Genomic DNA, 16,538 nt, shown 5'->3' on the forward strand with positions numbered 1-16,538 from the left:
AGTTTATGAAGTGGTTTCAACACGAAGGTGAGAATTTAAATTAGCAATAATAGGGCACCGATAACCAATGTAGGTCAGTGCGTATGGGGTGATGGGTGACTAGAATTTGATGAGAGTTAGGATATGGGCTGATATTTGTATCAGGTGAAATTTACAGAGGGTGAAAGGTGGCACGTCGGCTAGGAGACCATTGAAATAGTCAAGTCTGAAGTTGACAGAAGTATTGATGACTGTTTTGTCAGCAGATGTTTTGAGACAGGAGTGGAAATGGGCGATGTGACAGAGGTAGATGTCAGCCCGAGGTCAAAGAGGTTACAAACAGTCTGATCTATCCTGACACAGAGACTTGGGTGGGGGATGGAATCAGTGGCTAGGGACTGGAATTTATGGCAGAGACCAAAGACAATGGTTTTAGTATTCCCAATGTTTACATGGAGACTTATCCAGGTCTGGATGTTGGGCAAGCAGTCTGGCAACACAGAGGTAATGGAGGGTTGAGAGAGGTGGTAGCGAGGTAGAGCTTGGTGTTGTCATTGTACATAAAGTCATTTACAGCACAGGAAGGGGCCATTTGGCCCATCGAGTCCGTGCTGGCTCTTCACAGAGCTATCCAGTCTGTCCCACTACCCCGCTCGATCCCTGTAGTCCTGCAAGTTTATTTCCTTCAAGTAGCCTTTCAATTTCCTTTTAAAGTCATACGTGCAGGAAGTCTCATCAGTTGCAGCAGCTTGAGCTCCAGGTTGCGGAACATGAGCAGTAGCTGGTGTCATCGTAGTGCATCTGCGAGGATGACAGCTTCATGGATAGCACGTTTATAGATCTGGTCACCCCACAGCTTAAGAGCATGCAGGGAGAAAGGGAATGGGTGACCGTCAGACAGTCATGCAGAAACAGGCAGATAGTGCAGGAGACCCCTGAATGCATCTCACTCTCCAACAGCTATTGAATTATGAAGACTGAGGAAAGTGATGGTTCATCTTGGGAGTCCAGCCAGAGCCAAAGCCATGGAACCATGGGTGGTTCAGCTGCACAGTGGGGAGCATCAGGAAGACTGGAAGAGCGATAGTGATAGGAGATTCGATAGTCAGGAGAACAGACAGGTGCTTCTGTGGCCGCAGATGTGAATCCAGGATGGTGTGTTGCCTCCCTAGTGCCAAGGTCAAGGATGTCAGAGTGGGGAGGGTGAACAGCCAGCAGTTGTGGTCCACATGACCAACGACATAGGTAGAAAGAGGGATCTGGTCCTGCAGAAAGAGTTTACCGAGCTAGATAAGAAATTAGCACGCAGGACCTCAAAAGTAGAAACCTCCGGATTACTTCCAGTGCTACACGCAAGTGAGTACAGGAATAGGATGAATGTGTGGCTGAAAGGTTGGTGCAGGAGGGAGGACTTTAGATTCTTGGGACATTAAGACTGGCTCTGGGGGATATGGGACCTGTACAGACTAGACGGGTTGCACCTGAACAGAGCCAGGACTGAGTTCCTTGCGGGACGTTTTGCTGGTGCTGTTGGGGAAGATTTAAACTAGTTTGGCAGGGGGGTGGGTACCTGAGGGTAGACTCAGTTGGGACAAAATCAGAAATGAAAATGGAAGGGCAGAAAATTAGTAGGTGAGTCAAGAAGGCAGAGGAAACAAAGGTTAGAAAATAAAGAGAGATTGGCAGTGCTCAAGGATATTTACTGCAAAGCAAATAAAGCAGACGAGCTGAGGGCACAGATAGACATGTGGCAGCATGATATCATAGTTATTACAGAAACATGGCTTAAGGAGGGACAGGAATGGCAACTCAACATTCCTGGTTACAGGGTTTTCAGATGTGATAGAGAGGGGGATAAAAAATTAATTTTGGTCAAAGAAACAATTACAGCTGTGAGGAGGGATGATATGTTAGAAGGATCATCAATAGAGGCCATATGGATTGAGCTAAGGATCAAAAAAGGGGCAATCACAGTACTGGGAGTGTACTATTGATGCCCAAGCAGTTAACGGGAGATAGAAGAGCCAAAGACTTGCAGGTGATAGGTAAATTGGCCATTATAAATTGCCCCTAGTGTAGGTAGCTGGTAGGGCATATGGTTGTTGGTCGGCACAGACTTGGTGGGCCGGAGGGCCTGTTTCAGTGCTGTATCTCTAAATAAATAAATAAAATAAATAAATAAATATGTAGGCAAATCGCTGAGAAGTACAAAAACAATAGGGCAGTAATAGTTGGGGATTTTAACTACCCCAATATTAACTGGGATAGTTTTAGTGTGAAAGGAATTGAAGGAGCAGAATTCTTGAGGTGCATTCAGGAGAACTTTTTTGGCCAGTATGTAGCAAGAGAGGGCACAGTTTTGGACTTAGTTTTTGGAAATTAATCTGGGCAGGTGGAAAGAGTGGCAGTAGGAGAGCATTTTGGTGGTCGTGATCATAATTTAGTTAATTTTAACATAATTATGGGAAAGGACAAGGATAGAACAGGAGTTAGAGTTCTCAATTGGGGCAAGGCCAATTTTACTAAACTGAGGAGTGATTTAGTGAAAGTGGACTGGAAACAGCTACTTGAAGGTAAATCAGTGTCAGAGCAGTGGGAGGCATTCAAAGTAGATTCAAGGGGTTCAGGGTAAATATGTTCCCAAAAAGAAAAAGGGTAGGACAGCCAAATCTAGAGCCCCGGATGTCAAGGAGCTTACAGGGTACGATGAGGCAGAAAAGGAAAGCTGATGTCCAACACTGAAAACTCAATACCACAGAAAGCCAAGAGGAGTAAAGGAAGTGGAGAGGTGAAATCAAAAAGGAAATTAGGAAAGCAAAGAGAGGGCAGGAAAGAATATTGGCAAGCAAAATCAAGGTGAACCCAAAGTTGTTTTATCAATACATTAAGAATAAGAGGATAGCTAAGGAAAGAGTTGGGCCCATAAAAAACCAAAAGGTAACCTATGTGTAGGGGCGGAAGATGTTGGTATGGTTCTTAATGAATACTTTGTGTCTGTCTTCACAAAAGAGGGGGATGATACAGATATTGTAGTTAAGATGAATGTGAAGTCTTAGATGTGATAAACATAAGGAGAAAGGAAGCATTAAGGGGATTAGCATCCTTGTAAGTTAATAAATCACCAGGGCCAGATGAAACCTACCCCAGGCTGTTAAAAGAAGCAAGAGACGAAATAGCGGAAGGCCGACCATCATTTTCCAATCCTTGCTGGTTACAGGTGTGGTACTGGAGGATTGGAGGACTGCTAATGTTTTACCTTTATTTAAAAAGGGAGTGAGGGACAGACCGAATAATTATCGATCAGTCAGTCTAACCTTGGTAGTGGGCAAATTATTGGAATCAATTCTGCAAGACAGGATAAACTATCACTTAGAAAGTCAGTATGGATTTGTTAAGGGAAGACATGACTAACTCGACTGAATTTTTTTTTGAAGTAGTAACAAGGAGGATTGATGAGGGTAGTGCAGTTGATATGGTCTACATGGATTTAGCAAGGCTTCTGACAAGGTTCCACATGGCAGACTGGTTAAAAAAATAAAAGTGCATGGGATCCAGGGGAATGTAGCAAGCTGGATACAAAATTGGTTCAGTGGCAGGAAACAAAGGGTAATTGTGAATGGGTGTTCTAGCAATTGGAAGGCTGTTTCCAGTGGCGTTCCACATGGCTCAGTACTGGGCTGCCTGTGTATTGTGCTATATATTAACGATTTGGACATAAATGTAGGGGGCGTAATCAAGAAGTTTGCAGACATCATGAAAATTGGCTGTGTGGTTGATAGCGAGGCGGATAGCTGTAGACTGCAGGAAGATATCAATGGACTGGTCAGGTGGGCAGAAAAGTGGCAAATGGAATTCAGCTCAGAGAAGTGTGAGGTGATGCTTTTGGGGAGGCAAAAGAATACACATTACATGGGAGAATATGGAGAGGTGTAGAGGAGGTGAGGGAACTTGGAGTGAATGTCCACAGATCCCTGAAGGTAGGACAGGTAGATAAGGTGGTTAAGAAGGCATACAAGAAAGCATATCCTTTCACTTATTAGCTGAGGTATAGAATATAAGAGCAGGAAGGTTATGCTGGAACTCTATAAATCATTAGTTATGCCACAACTTGAGTACTGTGTGCAGTTCTGGTCACCTCATTACAGAAATTGCACTGCAGAGGGTACAGAGGAGATTTACGAGGATGTTGCCAGGACTGGAAAAATTCAGTTACGAGGCAAGATGGGATAGGTTGGGTTGTTCTCCTTGCAACAGAGGAGGCTGAGGGGAGATTTGATTGAGATGTACAAAATTGTGAGGGGTTTGGATAGGGTGGATGGGAAGGGCCTATTTACAGAGAGGTCAGTGACTAGGGGGCATAGATTTAAAGTGATTGGTAGGGAGATGAGGAAAGGTTTCTTCACTCAGAGGACGGTAGGGGTCTGGAACCCACTGCCCGAAAGGCTAGTAGAGGCAGAAACCCTCAACCCATTTAAAAGCTGTCTGGATGTGCACCTCAAGTGCAGTAACCTGCAGGACTATGGACCAAATGCTGGAAAGGGGGATTAAGCTGGGTGGCTTGTTTTTTGTCCAGCACAGACACGACGGGCCAAGTAGCCTCTTTCTGAGCTGTAAACCTTCCACAATTCTATTGATTGTCTCCGCTTCCACCACACTTATGGACAGCAAGTTCCAGGTCATTACCACCCACAGTATAGAAAACATTTTTCCTCACATTCCTCCCACATCTCTTGCCCAAAACCTTCGATATGTGTCCTCAATCTTTGTACCATTATAGGAACAGTTTTTCCTTGTCTAACTTATCTAAGCCTGTCATAATCCTGTATACTTCTATCAAATCTCCCCTCAATTCTTCTTTGCTCCAGGGAGAACAAACCCAGCTTTTTCAACCTAACCTTGCAACTAAAATCCCTCATCCCTGAAACCATTCTGGTAAATCTCTTACACACCCTCTCAAGGACACTCACATCCATCCTAAAGTGTGGTGACCAAAACTGACGCAATACACCAGTTGGGGCTTAACCAGAGCCTTATAACAGTTCAGTGTAATTTCCCTGCTTTTGTACTCAAGCCTCCATTTATGAAGCCCAAGATCCCATTTGCTTTACTAACCACTCTCTCAATATGTCCTGCCACCTTCAAAGATTGATGCACATGCACCCCAGATCCCAGTGAACCTGCACACTCTTTAGAACTGTGCCATTAAGCATTTATTGCTTCTCCCTATTCCTCTTGCCAAAATGCATCACCTCACATTTGTCAGTATTAAATTCCATCTGCCACCTGTCTGTCCATTCTGCTAGCCTATCTAAGTCCTGTTGTAGGCAGTTCTAATCATCCTCACTGTTTTGGTGTCATCAACAAATTTTGAGACTCTACTCTGTATTTCAAGATCCAAGTCATTTATATGCAACAAAAAAAGCAGTGGTCCCAGGGCTAACCCTTGGGGAACACCACTGTCTACCATCCTCTGGCCTGAAAAACAGCTATTTATCATAATTCATTGTTTTCTGTCCTTAAGCCAATTGGACACTGACCCTCCTATTCCATGAGCCTCAATTTTGTTAATCAGCCTTTTATGTGATACCTTATCAAACGCTTTCTCAAAATCCATATGAACAACATCCACTGTATACCCTTCATCAACCTTCTCTGTTACTTCATCAAAAAAATTCTATTAGATTAGTCAAGCATGATCTGCCTTTTACAAATGCATGCTGGCTCTCCTTAATTAACATGAACCTCTCCAAGTGTCTGTTGTTTTCCTCCCTGATTATTGTTTCTAAAACCTTACCCACCACTGATGTTAAACTAACTTGGCCTGTAGTTGTTCGGACTCTCCTTACACCTTTTCTTGAATAAGGGTGTCACATTTGCCAATCTCCAGTCCTTTGGCACCTCCTGTATCCAAGGAAGATTGGAAGATTATGGCAAGCCCTTCCGCTATCTCCACCCCCACTTTCTTTAGCAAACTGGGATGCAAACCATCTGGACCAAGTGACTTATCTACCCTAAGCATAGCCAGCCTTTTTAGTGCCTCGCCCCTCTCAATTTTTATTCTATCCATTGCCTCTACTCTCTCTTTCTACTGCTATTTTGTCAAATTCCACTTCCTTAGTGTATACTGATACAAAGTACTCAAGTATTCTAGCCTTGCCCTGTGCCTTTAAGCATATATTACCCTCTTTGTCCCTAATAAGCCCCACTCCACCTCTTTGTACCCGCTTAATATTTACATTCCAGTTGAAGATTTTTGGGTCCCCTTTTATGTTGACTGCCATTCTACTTTCATGTTCTCTCTTTGCCAGTCTTATTTTCCTCTTCACTTCCTCTCTCAACTTATTGTATATGGCCTGGTTCTCACTTGAAGAATTCACCTGACATGCATCATACACCCTCTTCTTTTGTTTCATCATAATCTCTATCTCCCTTATCATCCAAGAAGCCCCGTTTTTGGTTGCCTTACCTTTCTCCCTTGTTGGAATGTACCTACCCTGTACCTGAAGCATCGCTTCCTTAAAGATAACCCATTGTTCCATTACAGCTCTTCCCGTCAGTCTTTGATTCCATTTTACCCTGGCTAGATCCCTTCTCATCATGTTGAAATTAGCCTTCTTCCAATCTAGACATTCTACCTTATTTTGTTCCTTGCTTTTCTGCACTACTAGTCTAAACCTTGTGTTACGATGATCACTATTCCCCAAGTGCTCCCCAATAGACACTTTATCCACTTGGTCCACCTCATTTCCCAGCACCGGATCCAGCAATGCCTCCTTCCTAGTTGGGTTGAGAACACACTGATCAAGAATGTTCCCCTGAACACATTTCAGAAATTCCTCCCCCCTTCACCTTTTACTCTAAAATTATCCCCAACCGATATTTGGGTAATTATAGTTGCCCAATATCACCACTCTGTAGTTCTTGCACCTCTCTGATTTCCCTGCAGATTTACTCCTCTCTGTGTCACTATTTGGAGGCCTATAGAGTACCCCTAGTAGCATGATCATACTTTTTTTGCTTCCCAACACTAACCAAATGGATTCTGTCTTTGCCCCCTCAAGGACATCCTCTCTTTCCAACACTACAATGTCTTTCTTAATCAGTACTGCCACCCCATCTCCCTTTTTTCCTTCTGTATCTTTTCTGAACACGTTATATCCTTGTATATTAAATGCCCAGTCCTCGCCATTTTGTTTAGCCACATTTCCATTGTTGCCACTACGAATTCCCATACTGCTCCATGTGCTTGTAGCTCACTAACCTTATGCACCACATTTTGTGCAATCCTGTCTTTGCATTCCTCGTAGTCCTTCTCAGTCTGCTCCCATCTAATATAGAACTACTCCCTTCTCTCGTACTGTCTACACTCTCACAGTATGCCCCTTACTCCTCTTTTCTACTTCTATATGCTGGTGCCCACCCCCCTGCCAATTTAGTTTAAACCTTCTCCAACCGCACTAGTGAATCTCCGCACGATGACATAGGTCCCAGACCTGTTGAAGTGCAAACCGTCTAGGTGCCTTCTGCCCCAGAAATGGTCCGAATGCCCCAAGAATCTGAAGCCCACTCTCCTGCACCATGTTTCAAGCCACGCATTGATCCTCCCTAGCTTCCTATTTCTACTCTCGCTAGCACGTCACATTGGGAGCAATCCAGAGATTACTACCTTCAAGGTCCTACTCTTTAACTTCCTCCCTAGCTCCTGGAAATCAGACTGTAGGACCTCAATACCTGCCCTTGCTATGTTGTTGGTACCAACGTGTACCACAACTTCTGGCTCACTCTCTTCCCCTGCAGAATATCTGATAGAAGCTGACCCCATGCCTTAGGACGATGTCACCAAGGTGTAATATGAAGAGGAGGAGGGAACCAAGGATAGATTCTAGTTGGACTCCAGACGTAATGATGCAGGTGCGGGAGTAGAAGCTATTGTTGGAGATTCTGTGGCTTCTGTTGTATAGATAATAATGGAACCAGGTGAGGGCAGTCCCGCTGAACTGAACATTGAAGGAGGAAGGTAAGGCTGACCCTGTAAAGTGCTCGAGAAGAACAAGAAGATGATTTGTGGCTTTGCCATTTCAATACTATGGCAGGGGTGGAAACCTGATTGGAGAAGTTCAAATATGGCGTTACAGCAAAGGTGGGCTCGGATTTGGGAGCACACAGCATGTTAAAGGATTTTTGAGAGGAAATGGAGGTTGGAGATCAGGTGGTAGTTTGTAAGGACAGTGGGGTTGAGGGCGCTTTAGTTTGTGGGGGGAGGGGATGATGGAGATTTTACAATGGAGGGAATAGTACCTGAGGAGAGGCAACCGTTTACAATGCCAACTAGCATGGGGAGGGTGGTGCTAGTTGGGCGGTTAACAGCTTGGTATGAATGAATGAATGAGCATGAGGAAGGTGAAATGAACAAGATGCATCTGGAGATATGTACTGGGTGAAATAGGAGGAATTAGAAAATGACATGCACTCAGGGATCGGGGCGGGAGGGAACCTTGGGGGAGGTTTGGCTTGGTGGGAAAAGGGAAGTAGGAATGCAGTGGATGCAGATGAAGGGTTGGTCTCAATTTTAGTAACAAAGAAGTTCACAAGTTCCTCGTGCTTCTTGTTAGAGATGAAGGTCGAAGGGGCATGGGAAAGCTTTCTGCGGCTCAGTACTGCACTGAGCTTTATTTTTTCGACACTGACAGCCTAAACAACTTGACCACCTCCATCCCTTGCAATGGTGTATAACGTTGCCACTTAATTCTAGCAAACTGAAGTGGTGGATTTGTGAAACTGATCTGCAAGGAAATGCCAGCAGTGCAATTACAGACACTTCCATTCAAAATTTGGGATGTGTCTGGAGAGTGTTTTGAGCTGTGTAATATTGGGGAGAAAGGCTGGTGGTTCTAGGCAGGTTGCTGGCGATGGTAGTAATGGGCATAATTTGAAATGATGGGATTTAAGGGACCCCCACACAAGAATTCCATTGTACAACACTGAAGAGCTTATATGTGATTTTCCTTATTGTGCATCGGTGCCAAAAACACTAAATAAACCCAGTGTACCTTTCTAAACTAAGACAGCATCCATTGTTTGTACACCTTAATACACAAATCAACTAATATCAGTACTATTGACTGGGTGAAGGTTTTTTAAAAAAAATTGTATGTTCTTATAAATAACTCATGACACAATCCCACCTGTCGATTTTATCTTCTGACTAGGCTGCATTGCACTGTCCTCGTGGTCAATTGGCTGGCTGGACAGTGCAAATATCCAGATTTCAGCCACTTTTACTGTGGCTTGCTTGAGGTTACTGAGCAGAGTGAGGACCTGGCCCCCTTCTGTTGGATGCTGCATCACCTGTGTGATAAAAAGGGAGCAAGAATAAGAATACTTAGCCCTTGTAAGTGTACAGTTATCTCTACTCTCTCTCAGAACAGTCACTACAGGAAATTGTGAATAAAGGGAATGCAAGGAGTTTAGAACATGGATTAAGAATGAATGTGAAGAAAACCAAGACAATGGTGATAAGCAGAGATCTGACCCCGGAAGTGAAAACTGAAGTAAATGGATAAGTCCTGGAACAAGTGAAAAGGTTCACACACCTTGGGCAAATTATCACAGACAATGGGAGATGTGATTGTGAGGACCGAAAAAGAATCGAGATAGCCTAGACCAACTTTGTCAGAATGAAGGATGGGTTATCAAAGAAACTGAACCTGAATCTTAGGAAAAGAATGCTGAGGTGCTACATTTTGTCATTGTTATATACCTCAGAGACATGGACAACAAGTGAAGAGACTACTGATAAGCTAAACGCATATAGGAGGATGTTCTGCATATCCTGCACAGACAGAAAGACTAATGAGGTATTGATCGAAATGGCTGGAGAAAAGAAGAAACTAGTGCATAATATCACAGACAGAAAGAAACAATATTTCAGTCACATCATTAGAGCAGAAGGTAGACAGAGTTAATTATTGGAAGGAAAGATCGACAGAAAACGTAGGAGAGGGAAGCAGAGGAGAAAATGAATGATGGATATGATGGACTGAATGCAGTTGACCTATGTGGAATGTGTAAGGTTAGCACAGGACAGGCAGAGGTGGACATCCATGGCAGTCAACCTTCTGGGAAGGAAATGACACCAACCAACCAACGAACAAACAAACTCTCTGTTTTAGTGATGTTGGTTGGGGGTAAATATTGGTCAGGATTCCAGGGAGGAAACTCCTCTGCTCATCTTCAAATTAAGTTCCACAATTTCCATGGTTTTTGTCCTTGTGATGTTATCACCATGTCACCGAGTCAGTAGATAAATGGGGGTTATTTTAATTTTGTCTAACAGTATAAAAGGAGTGATCGTGAATCAGCAGACCGTTTCATATCTCACGCTTTTTATTTCCAATGAAGTTAGTCAATTGAAATAAAAATTGGGAGGGGAGGGATGTACAATGGGCTGCCGATTCACTATCACTCATACACTATCTCACAAAGTCAAAAATGACCCCAGATTCATGTGCCGGAGCAGTAACAAAAGCTGCTTCAGTTTGATTCTTTTTTCTTTCTTACCTCTGCCATATTGATGGAACCAACTGCCAGAGTCTTGTATCCCAGGATGGTCCTGTTCTTGTACCGCTTTCGTCTCTGAAGCATTATTTGCAGCTTGTTGCCTTCTCTTTTGAGGAAATGAGGGTACTGTTGGAATTTAAAAAGCCATAAATTAGAAAACAGCATCAAGAGGAGTTGGCTCTCTGACTGAAGTTAATTATGTGGGCGATCACGCACGGAGCAAACATGATGGCTGGTAACTCACTGAATTTCAATGGCTCTCCACACAGACCTTAACAAGTTGCCCCTATTTGCTTTTCTTTTGTAGGTTAACATCAAGGTACAATGGAGGCAGCTGCAGCAAGGACAGATGTCACATGAAATTGACAGGGATGACAATGTCTGAGAGAGAGCTGTGCAGGGAGGGGCACACATGGAGGGAGAGCTCTGCAGGGAGGGGGCGCACAGTAGAGGGAGAGCTCCATAGGGAGGGCACGTCATTGCGTGACCTTCACAGGGAAGGGAACCAGAGGATGAAACTTCACCATGTGAACTGGTGCATGTTAAAATGGGATTGTAGCGGTTAGGTACAAGTGAGTGGCTTGCTAGGCCATTTCAGAGAGCATGTAAGAGGCATGTAAGAGGACATTAGTGAACCAGATGGGTTTTTACAACAATCGGCAATAGTTTCATGGTCATCATTAGACTAGCTTTTAATTCCAGATTTATTAATTGAATTGAACCCATGTCCCCAGAGCAATATCCTGGGTTTCTTCCAGTGACAATACCACTATGCCACCACCTCCCCCACAAACTTTTTCAGAGATTGATATGCTTATCCTCAATCTCCCAGTACAGTATGGGCACACAATCATTATGAATATCATAAGAACACATTAAAATAGCGATATCCAGAAAATATGATTGGGGTGGGGGAGAACAGAAGGAAGTGCCTGGGTTTAAAAAGAATATATTGAAATAAATAAAACCAGGCAGCATTCCATTACGAGTTGATTGATCACTCCTGCCCAAATAACATGCTGACTAACTAAGTTTTTCCAAGCCTCATAACTTTTACAAAAAAAATCTCTACTTCATTTATGTAAGATAAAGTGGTGAGGAAATCCACCTTAGCTCATCCATCTAGAAAGACAACATCCACCACAACCTAAAGACATCTCTGAAATGAGCCTGGTCCTTGCTTCACTATCTTGCCCAGAAGCCTGTTCTACGCTTTGGTTATAGAGTGGCAAATAGAACTAGATATCAGTTGCAAGTTTACTTTTGCCTAGTCTGAAGTCATGCACTTTTCTTCCTGCACCTCTTTCTCTCAGTGGAACACTGGGTTTCCCTTATCTGTAGCACAAAATGTCTAACATAAATCTATAAGGCTTCCTCCCACCTACCTCCTTTCAAGTCTGAAGAACCCACTGCCTCCATCCTTCCGTCATAGCTTCATCCTTTTGACAGCCACTCACCCCCCCTCCCCCCCCCCTCCCCCCAAAACACTTGGACTTTCTTTCCCTTGTTAATGGGAAGCATCCAACCTCCTGAGAGATACACCCACAAAATGAAACTGAATAATCAATTTGAGGAAACAAGGAGATAGCTTCATGCCCAACAATGGAGGACTTTGCCATGCCAGCAACAAAAGTGACCATTGTTTAAAGGCAAAAGGAGTTCTTCTTTTCCTAGAGAATTATGAACCTCTGGAATGCACTGCCGGCTGATGCAGTGAGTGCGGACTTGCTAGAGGTTTTTAAAAGGGAACTGAACCAATACTTGACTGGGGTAGAGATTGCATCACATAAAAAGTTAATGTATGTATGGTCCTGTATGTATGTATGCATGAATGTGATCTCCTGGATTGGTTTCGACAGCCTCAGGGAGTCAGAGAGAATTTTTTCCCCAATTGACCCTGGGGTTCTATTTTACTTTTTTTGCCTCTCCCAGGAGATTGCATGGCTGCAGATGGGGTAGGAAAGAGTTTCAGGCATCATGACTGTGGGGCAAGTTTAGTGGACTAGCTGGCCATTTCTACCCACCATTTTACTATGTTTGTATGTAACAGAGCAATTTACCCACAAACAGAAGCCAACTACCATCAACTTGAATGCTACCCATTGCTTGATGAAACAAACTGATTTTTTCATCAGTCATTTTTTTACTTGAGAAATAGAGAATGAATGGCACTGGTCCAGTTGGTCTATCATGAGGCACCCATTATAATCATCATCTGTTGGTGATGTTGGGAGTATAAAACAAAAAGATTAAGAGTTTTCCACAATTTTTCTTTTAAATATGAAGTTTGACTAATTTAATCAAGAGAAGTAGTTACAGGCACACAGTGGAAATTATTTTCATTATATATACTTATTTACAAATTACTTTTCTTATTGGAAAGTAGAAGGGAGCAGAGACACTTGGGAAACAAATACATAATTCTGTGAAAGTGCCAGTCCTGGTAAACAAAGACATAAAAACGGCCAATCACAATTTGAGTTTTATAAATATTCAAGCAAAGAGATCTTGATAACTTCATAGAAGGCAATGGTTAGGTCACAGTCAGTGTGCTGTGTTGTCGCCAATTTTGATTGTGGTGAATTGTTCAAAGCCGACACCATATTGGCAACAATTATAACTTTGACTCAAGAAAGAATTAATACATCACAGTATTTAAGCGCCAGCACCAACCTCTACCTTGCAGAGGGCAAACGGCAACTTTCCGCCATTTCCTCCTACTTCTTCCTTAGCCATGACTCCACCACCAAAAATCAAGCCATCAGCTGCAGGTCTGTCACTGACCTTACCTCCTCTGGTGATCTTCCCTCCATGGCCTCCAACCTCAAAGTTCCCCACCACGTGCAGCCGGCTTCTATCCCCTTACCAAGATCCGCAAACAGGACTGCCCCTGTTGACCTATCGTTTCAGTCTGTTCCTGTTAGACTGAAATGATTTCTTCCTATCTCAACTCTTTCTTTTCTCCCCTTGTCCAGCCTCTTCCCACCTACATCCATGACTTGTCCGACCCCGTCCGTCATCAACAGTTCCTAATTTCTGGGCTCCAATTGTGGATGTACAATCTCTACACCTCCAGCCCCACCAGGATGGGCTGAGGGGTTTCCTCTTCTTCCTTGAATGGAGGTCCAACCAGTCTCCGTCTACTATTATGCTCCTCCACCAGGCTGAGCTTGTTCTCACATTGAACAACTTCTCCTTTAACTCCATTCACTTCCTCCAAATAAAAGGTGTCGTTACGGGTACTGGCATGGGTCCTACCTGTGACTGCCTTTTTGTGGGACATGTGGAACATTCCCTGTTCCAGTCCTACTCTGGCTCATTCCCTCACTTTTTTTCCCAATACATTGATGACTATCGGTGCCATCTTGTGCTCTCGTCCTGAACTGGAAATTTTCATCAACTTTGCTTCCAGTTGCCACCATTCTCTCACCTTCACATGGTCCATCTCCAACACTTGCCTTCCTTTCCTCGACTTCTCTGTCTCCATTTCTGGGGATAGACCATCAACGGATAATCACTAAGTCCACTGACTCCTACAGCTGCTTCAACTACACTTCCTCACACCCTACTTCCTGTAAGGACTCCATTCTATTCTCCCAGTTTCTTCAGCGCCGTCGCATCTGTTCTATTAATGCAACCTTCCATAACAGCACTTCTGATATGGTTTCCTTTTCCTCAACCGAGGATTCTCCCTCCTCCCCACCATGGTTGACAGGACCCTCGACTGTATCTGTCCCATTTCCCGCACTTTTGTTCTCACCACTTCCTCTCCCTCCCAAAACCATGATAAGGTTCCTCTTGTCCTCACCTTCCACCCAACCAGCCTCTGTACTCAAAGGATCATGCTCCGCTACTTCTGCCACCTCCAGTGTGATGCCACCACCAAACACTTCTCCCATTTCAGCGTTCCCTCTGTGAAATCCTGGTCCACTCCTCAATCACCCCCAACACCTCTTCCCTTTCCTGCGGCACCCTTCCATGAAAGCGCAGGAGATGCAACACTTGCCCTGTTACCTCCTCTCTCCTCGCCATGTAAGGCCCCAAACACTGCTTCTAGGTGAAACAGCGATTTAAGTGTACTTCTTTCAATTTACTATACTGTATTCACTGCTCACAATGCAGTCTGCTGTAACCTGGGGAGGCCAGACGCACAACACCTCTGTTCAGTTTGCAAGCATGACCCCAAGCTTCTGGTCACCTCTCATTTTAATTCTCCACCTTGCTCTCACGACGACCTCTCTGCCTTTTGCCTCCTGCTGTATTCCAATAAAAATCAAAGTAAGCTTGACAAACAGCACCTCATCTTCTGATTAGGCAATCTAGCCTCCCATACACAACAATGAATTCAACAACCCCTCAAAAAAGGGTGCAAGGCCAAGCCCAGCAACTACAGGCCAATCAGTTTAACCTTGGTGGTGGGAAAGCTCTAAGAAACGATAATTCGGGCAAAATTAACAGTCACTTGGACAAATGTGGATTAGTTAAGGAAAGCTAGCATGGATTTGTTAAGGAAAAATTGTGTTTAACAAACTTGCTCGAATTTTTGATGAGGTAAAGAGCGGAGACCCGAGACCAGAAGCGGGAGCGGTGAGAGTGCTCTGCTCAGTGGAACAGTGGACCTACCTGACCAACAAAATCGAAGTGTGACATCACAGGAGAGCTGGTAAGTGATTGGTGGGTATCTCTTTCGTGTCTCCTTTTTGTTTTGGCCAAGTAATTTAAATCAGGAGACGTCATTACAGGTTAAGCCTACACTTAAGTAGTTCATTTTTTTTGATACTGAGATCCAAATTAATTAATTAAATAGAATACAGATGGCCGGACAGGAGATGTGTTGCAGCTGTAGGATGTGGGAGCTGGTGGACACCGGTGCGATCCACGGTGACCACATCTGCTGCAAGTGTTGCCTGCTTGAGGACCTTCGGCTCAGAGTTGATGAGCTGGAGTCTGAGCTGTGGACACTGCGACACATCAGGGAGGGGGAAGAGTTACCTGGACACTGTGTTTCAGGAGACAGTGATTAATTACATCCAATTTGGACCGTGGTCAGGGTCAGGAGGGTGTGACTGTGAGTGAGGCAGATATGGGGATCCAGAATTTAGCTTTGGAGGAGCCTCAGCCAGTGCCCTTATCCAATAGGTACGAGGTTCTTGTTCTGGTGTGGACGAGGGCACAGGCTGCAGGGAGGATGAGCAAACTGACCACAGCACTGTGGTTCAGAGCACCATTCAAGTGGGGGAGAAAAGAGAAATGTAGTAGTAATAGGGGATAGCATAGTTAGGGGAATAGTTACTGTTCTCTGCAGCAAGGATAGAGAGTCCCGAAGGCTGTGTTGCCTACCTGATGCCAAGGTTAAGGACATCTCTTCTGGGCTGGAGAGGAACTGGGAGTAGATGGGAGTGGGAGGGGAAGGATCCAGTTGTCGTGATCCACGTAGATACCAACGACATAGGTAGGACTAGGAAAGAGATTCTGCTGAGGGACTATGAGCAGCTTGGAGCTAAATTAAAAAGCAGAACCACAAAGGTACTAATCTCCGGATTACTACCTGAGCCACATGCAAATTGGCATAGGGTAAGTAAGATTAGAGAGGTAAATGCATGGCTCAAAGATTGGTGTGGGAGAAATGGGTTCCGATTCATGGGACATTGACACCAGTACTGGAGAAAGGGAGAGCTGTTCCGTTGGGATGGGCTTCACTTGAACCATGCTGGGACCAGTGTCCTGGCGAATCGTGTAACTAGGGTTGTAGATAAGGCTTTAAAATAAATAGTGAGGGGCAGGGTTCAATTAAAGGGAAGTTTAAAAAGTCAAAAGGTAACTAGAGAGCAGAGGTGCAGGGTAGTGAAGGGGCATACATTAATCAGAGTGTGACAGGAAGGAACAGAGAATACAAGCATAAGAGTACAGCAGAAATTAGAACCAGAGTAGATAAAAATGGTAAAAAGTCAAAGCTTAAGGCTCTTTATCTGAATGCACGTAGCATTTGTAACAAGATA

General features: G+C 44.1%; 1 protein-coding gene across 7 annotated transcripts in view; it reads right to left on the bottom strand.

The window, feature by feature from the left end:
• pacs2 (phosphofurin acidic cluster sorting protein 2) overlaps positions 1-16,538 on the bottom strand; it is a 348,015-nt gene that overhangs the window by 120,797 nt on the left and 210,680 nt on the right. For all 7 annotated transcript variants that reach the window (XM_068039606.1, XM_068039604.1, XM_068039603.1 and 4 more), the window contains 2 exons: positions 10,540-10,665; positions 9,165-9,327 (listed from right to left, as the gene is read on the bottom strand). In XM_068039606.1, the coding sequence (XP_067895707.1) occupies positions 9,165-9,327; positions 10,540-10,665 (289 nt within the window). The remainder of the gene's footprint in view (positions 1-9,164; positions 9,328-10,539; positions 10,666-16,538) is intronic.

The sequence above is a fragment of the Heterodontus francisci genome, chromosome 9 (genome assembly GCF_036365525.1).
Source record: "Heterodontus francisci isolate sHetFra1 chromosome 9, sHetFra1.hap1, whole genome shotgun sequence".
NCBI classification, from domain to species: domain Eukaryota; kingdom Metazoa; phylum Chordata; class Chondrichthyes; order Heterodontiformes; family Heterodontidae; genus Heterodontus; species Heterodontus francisci.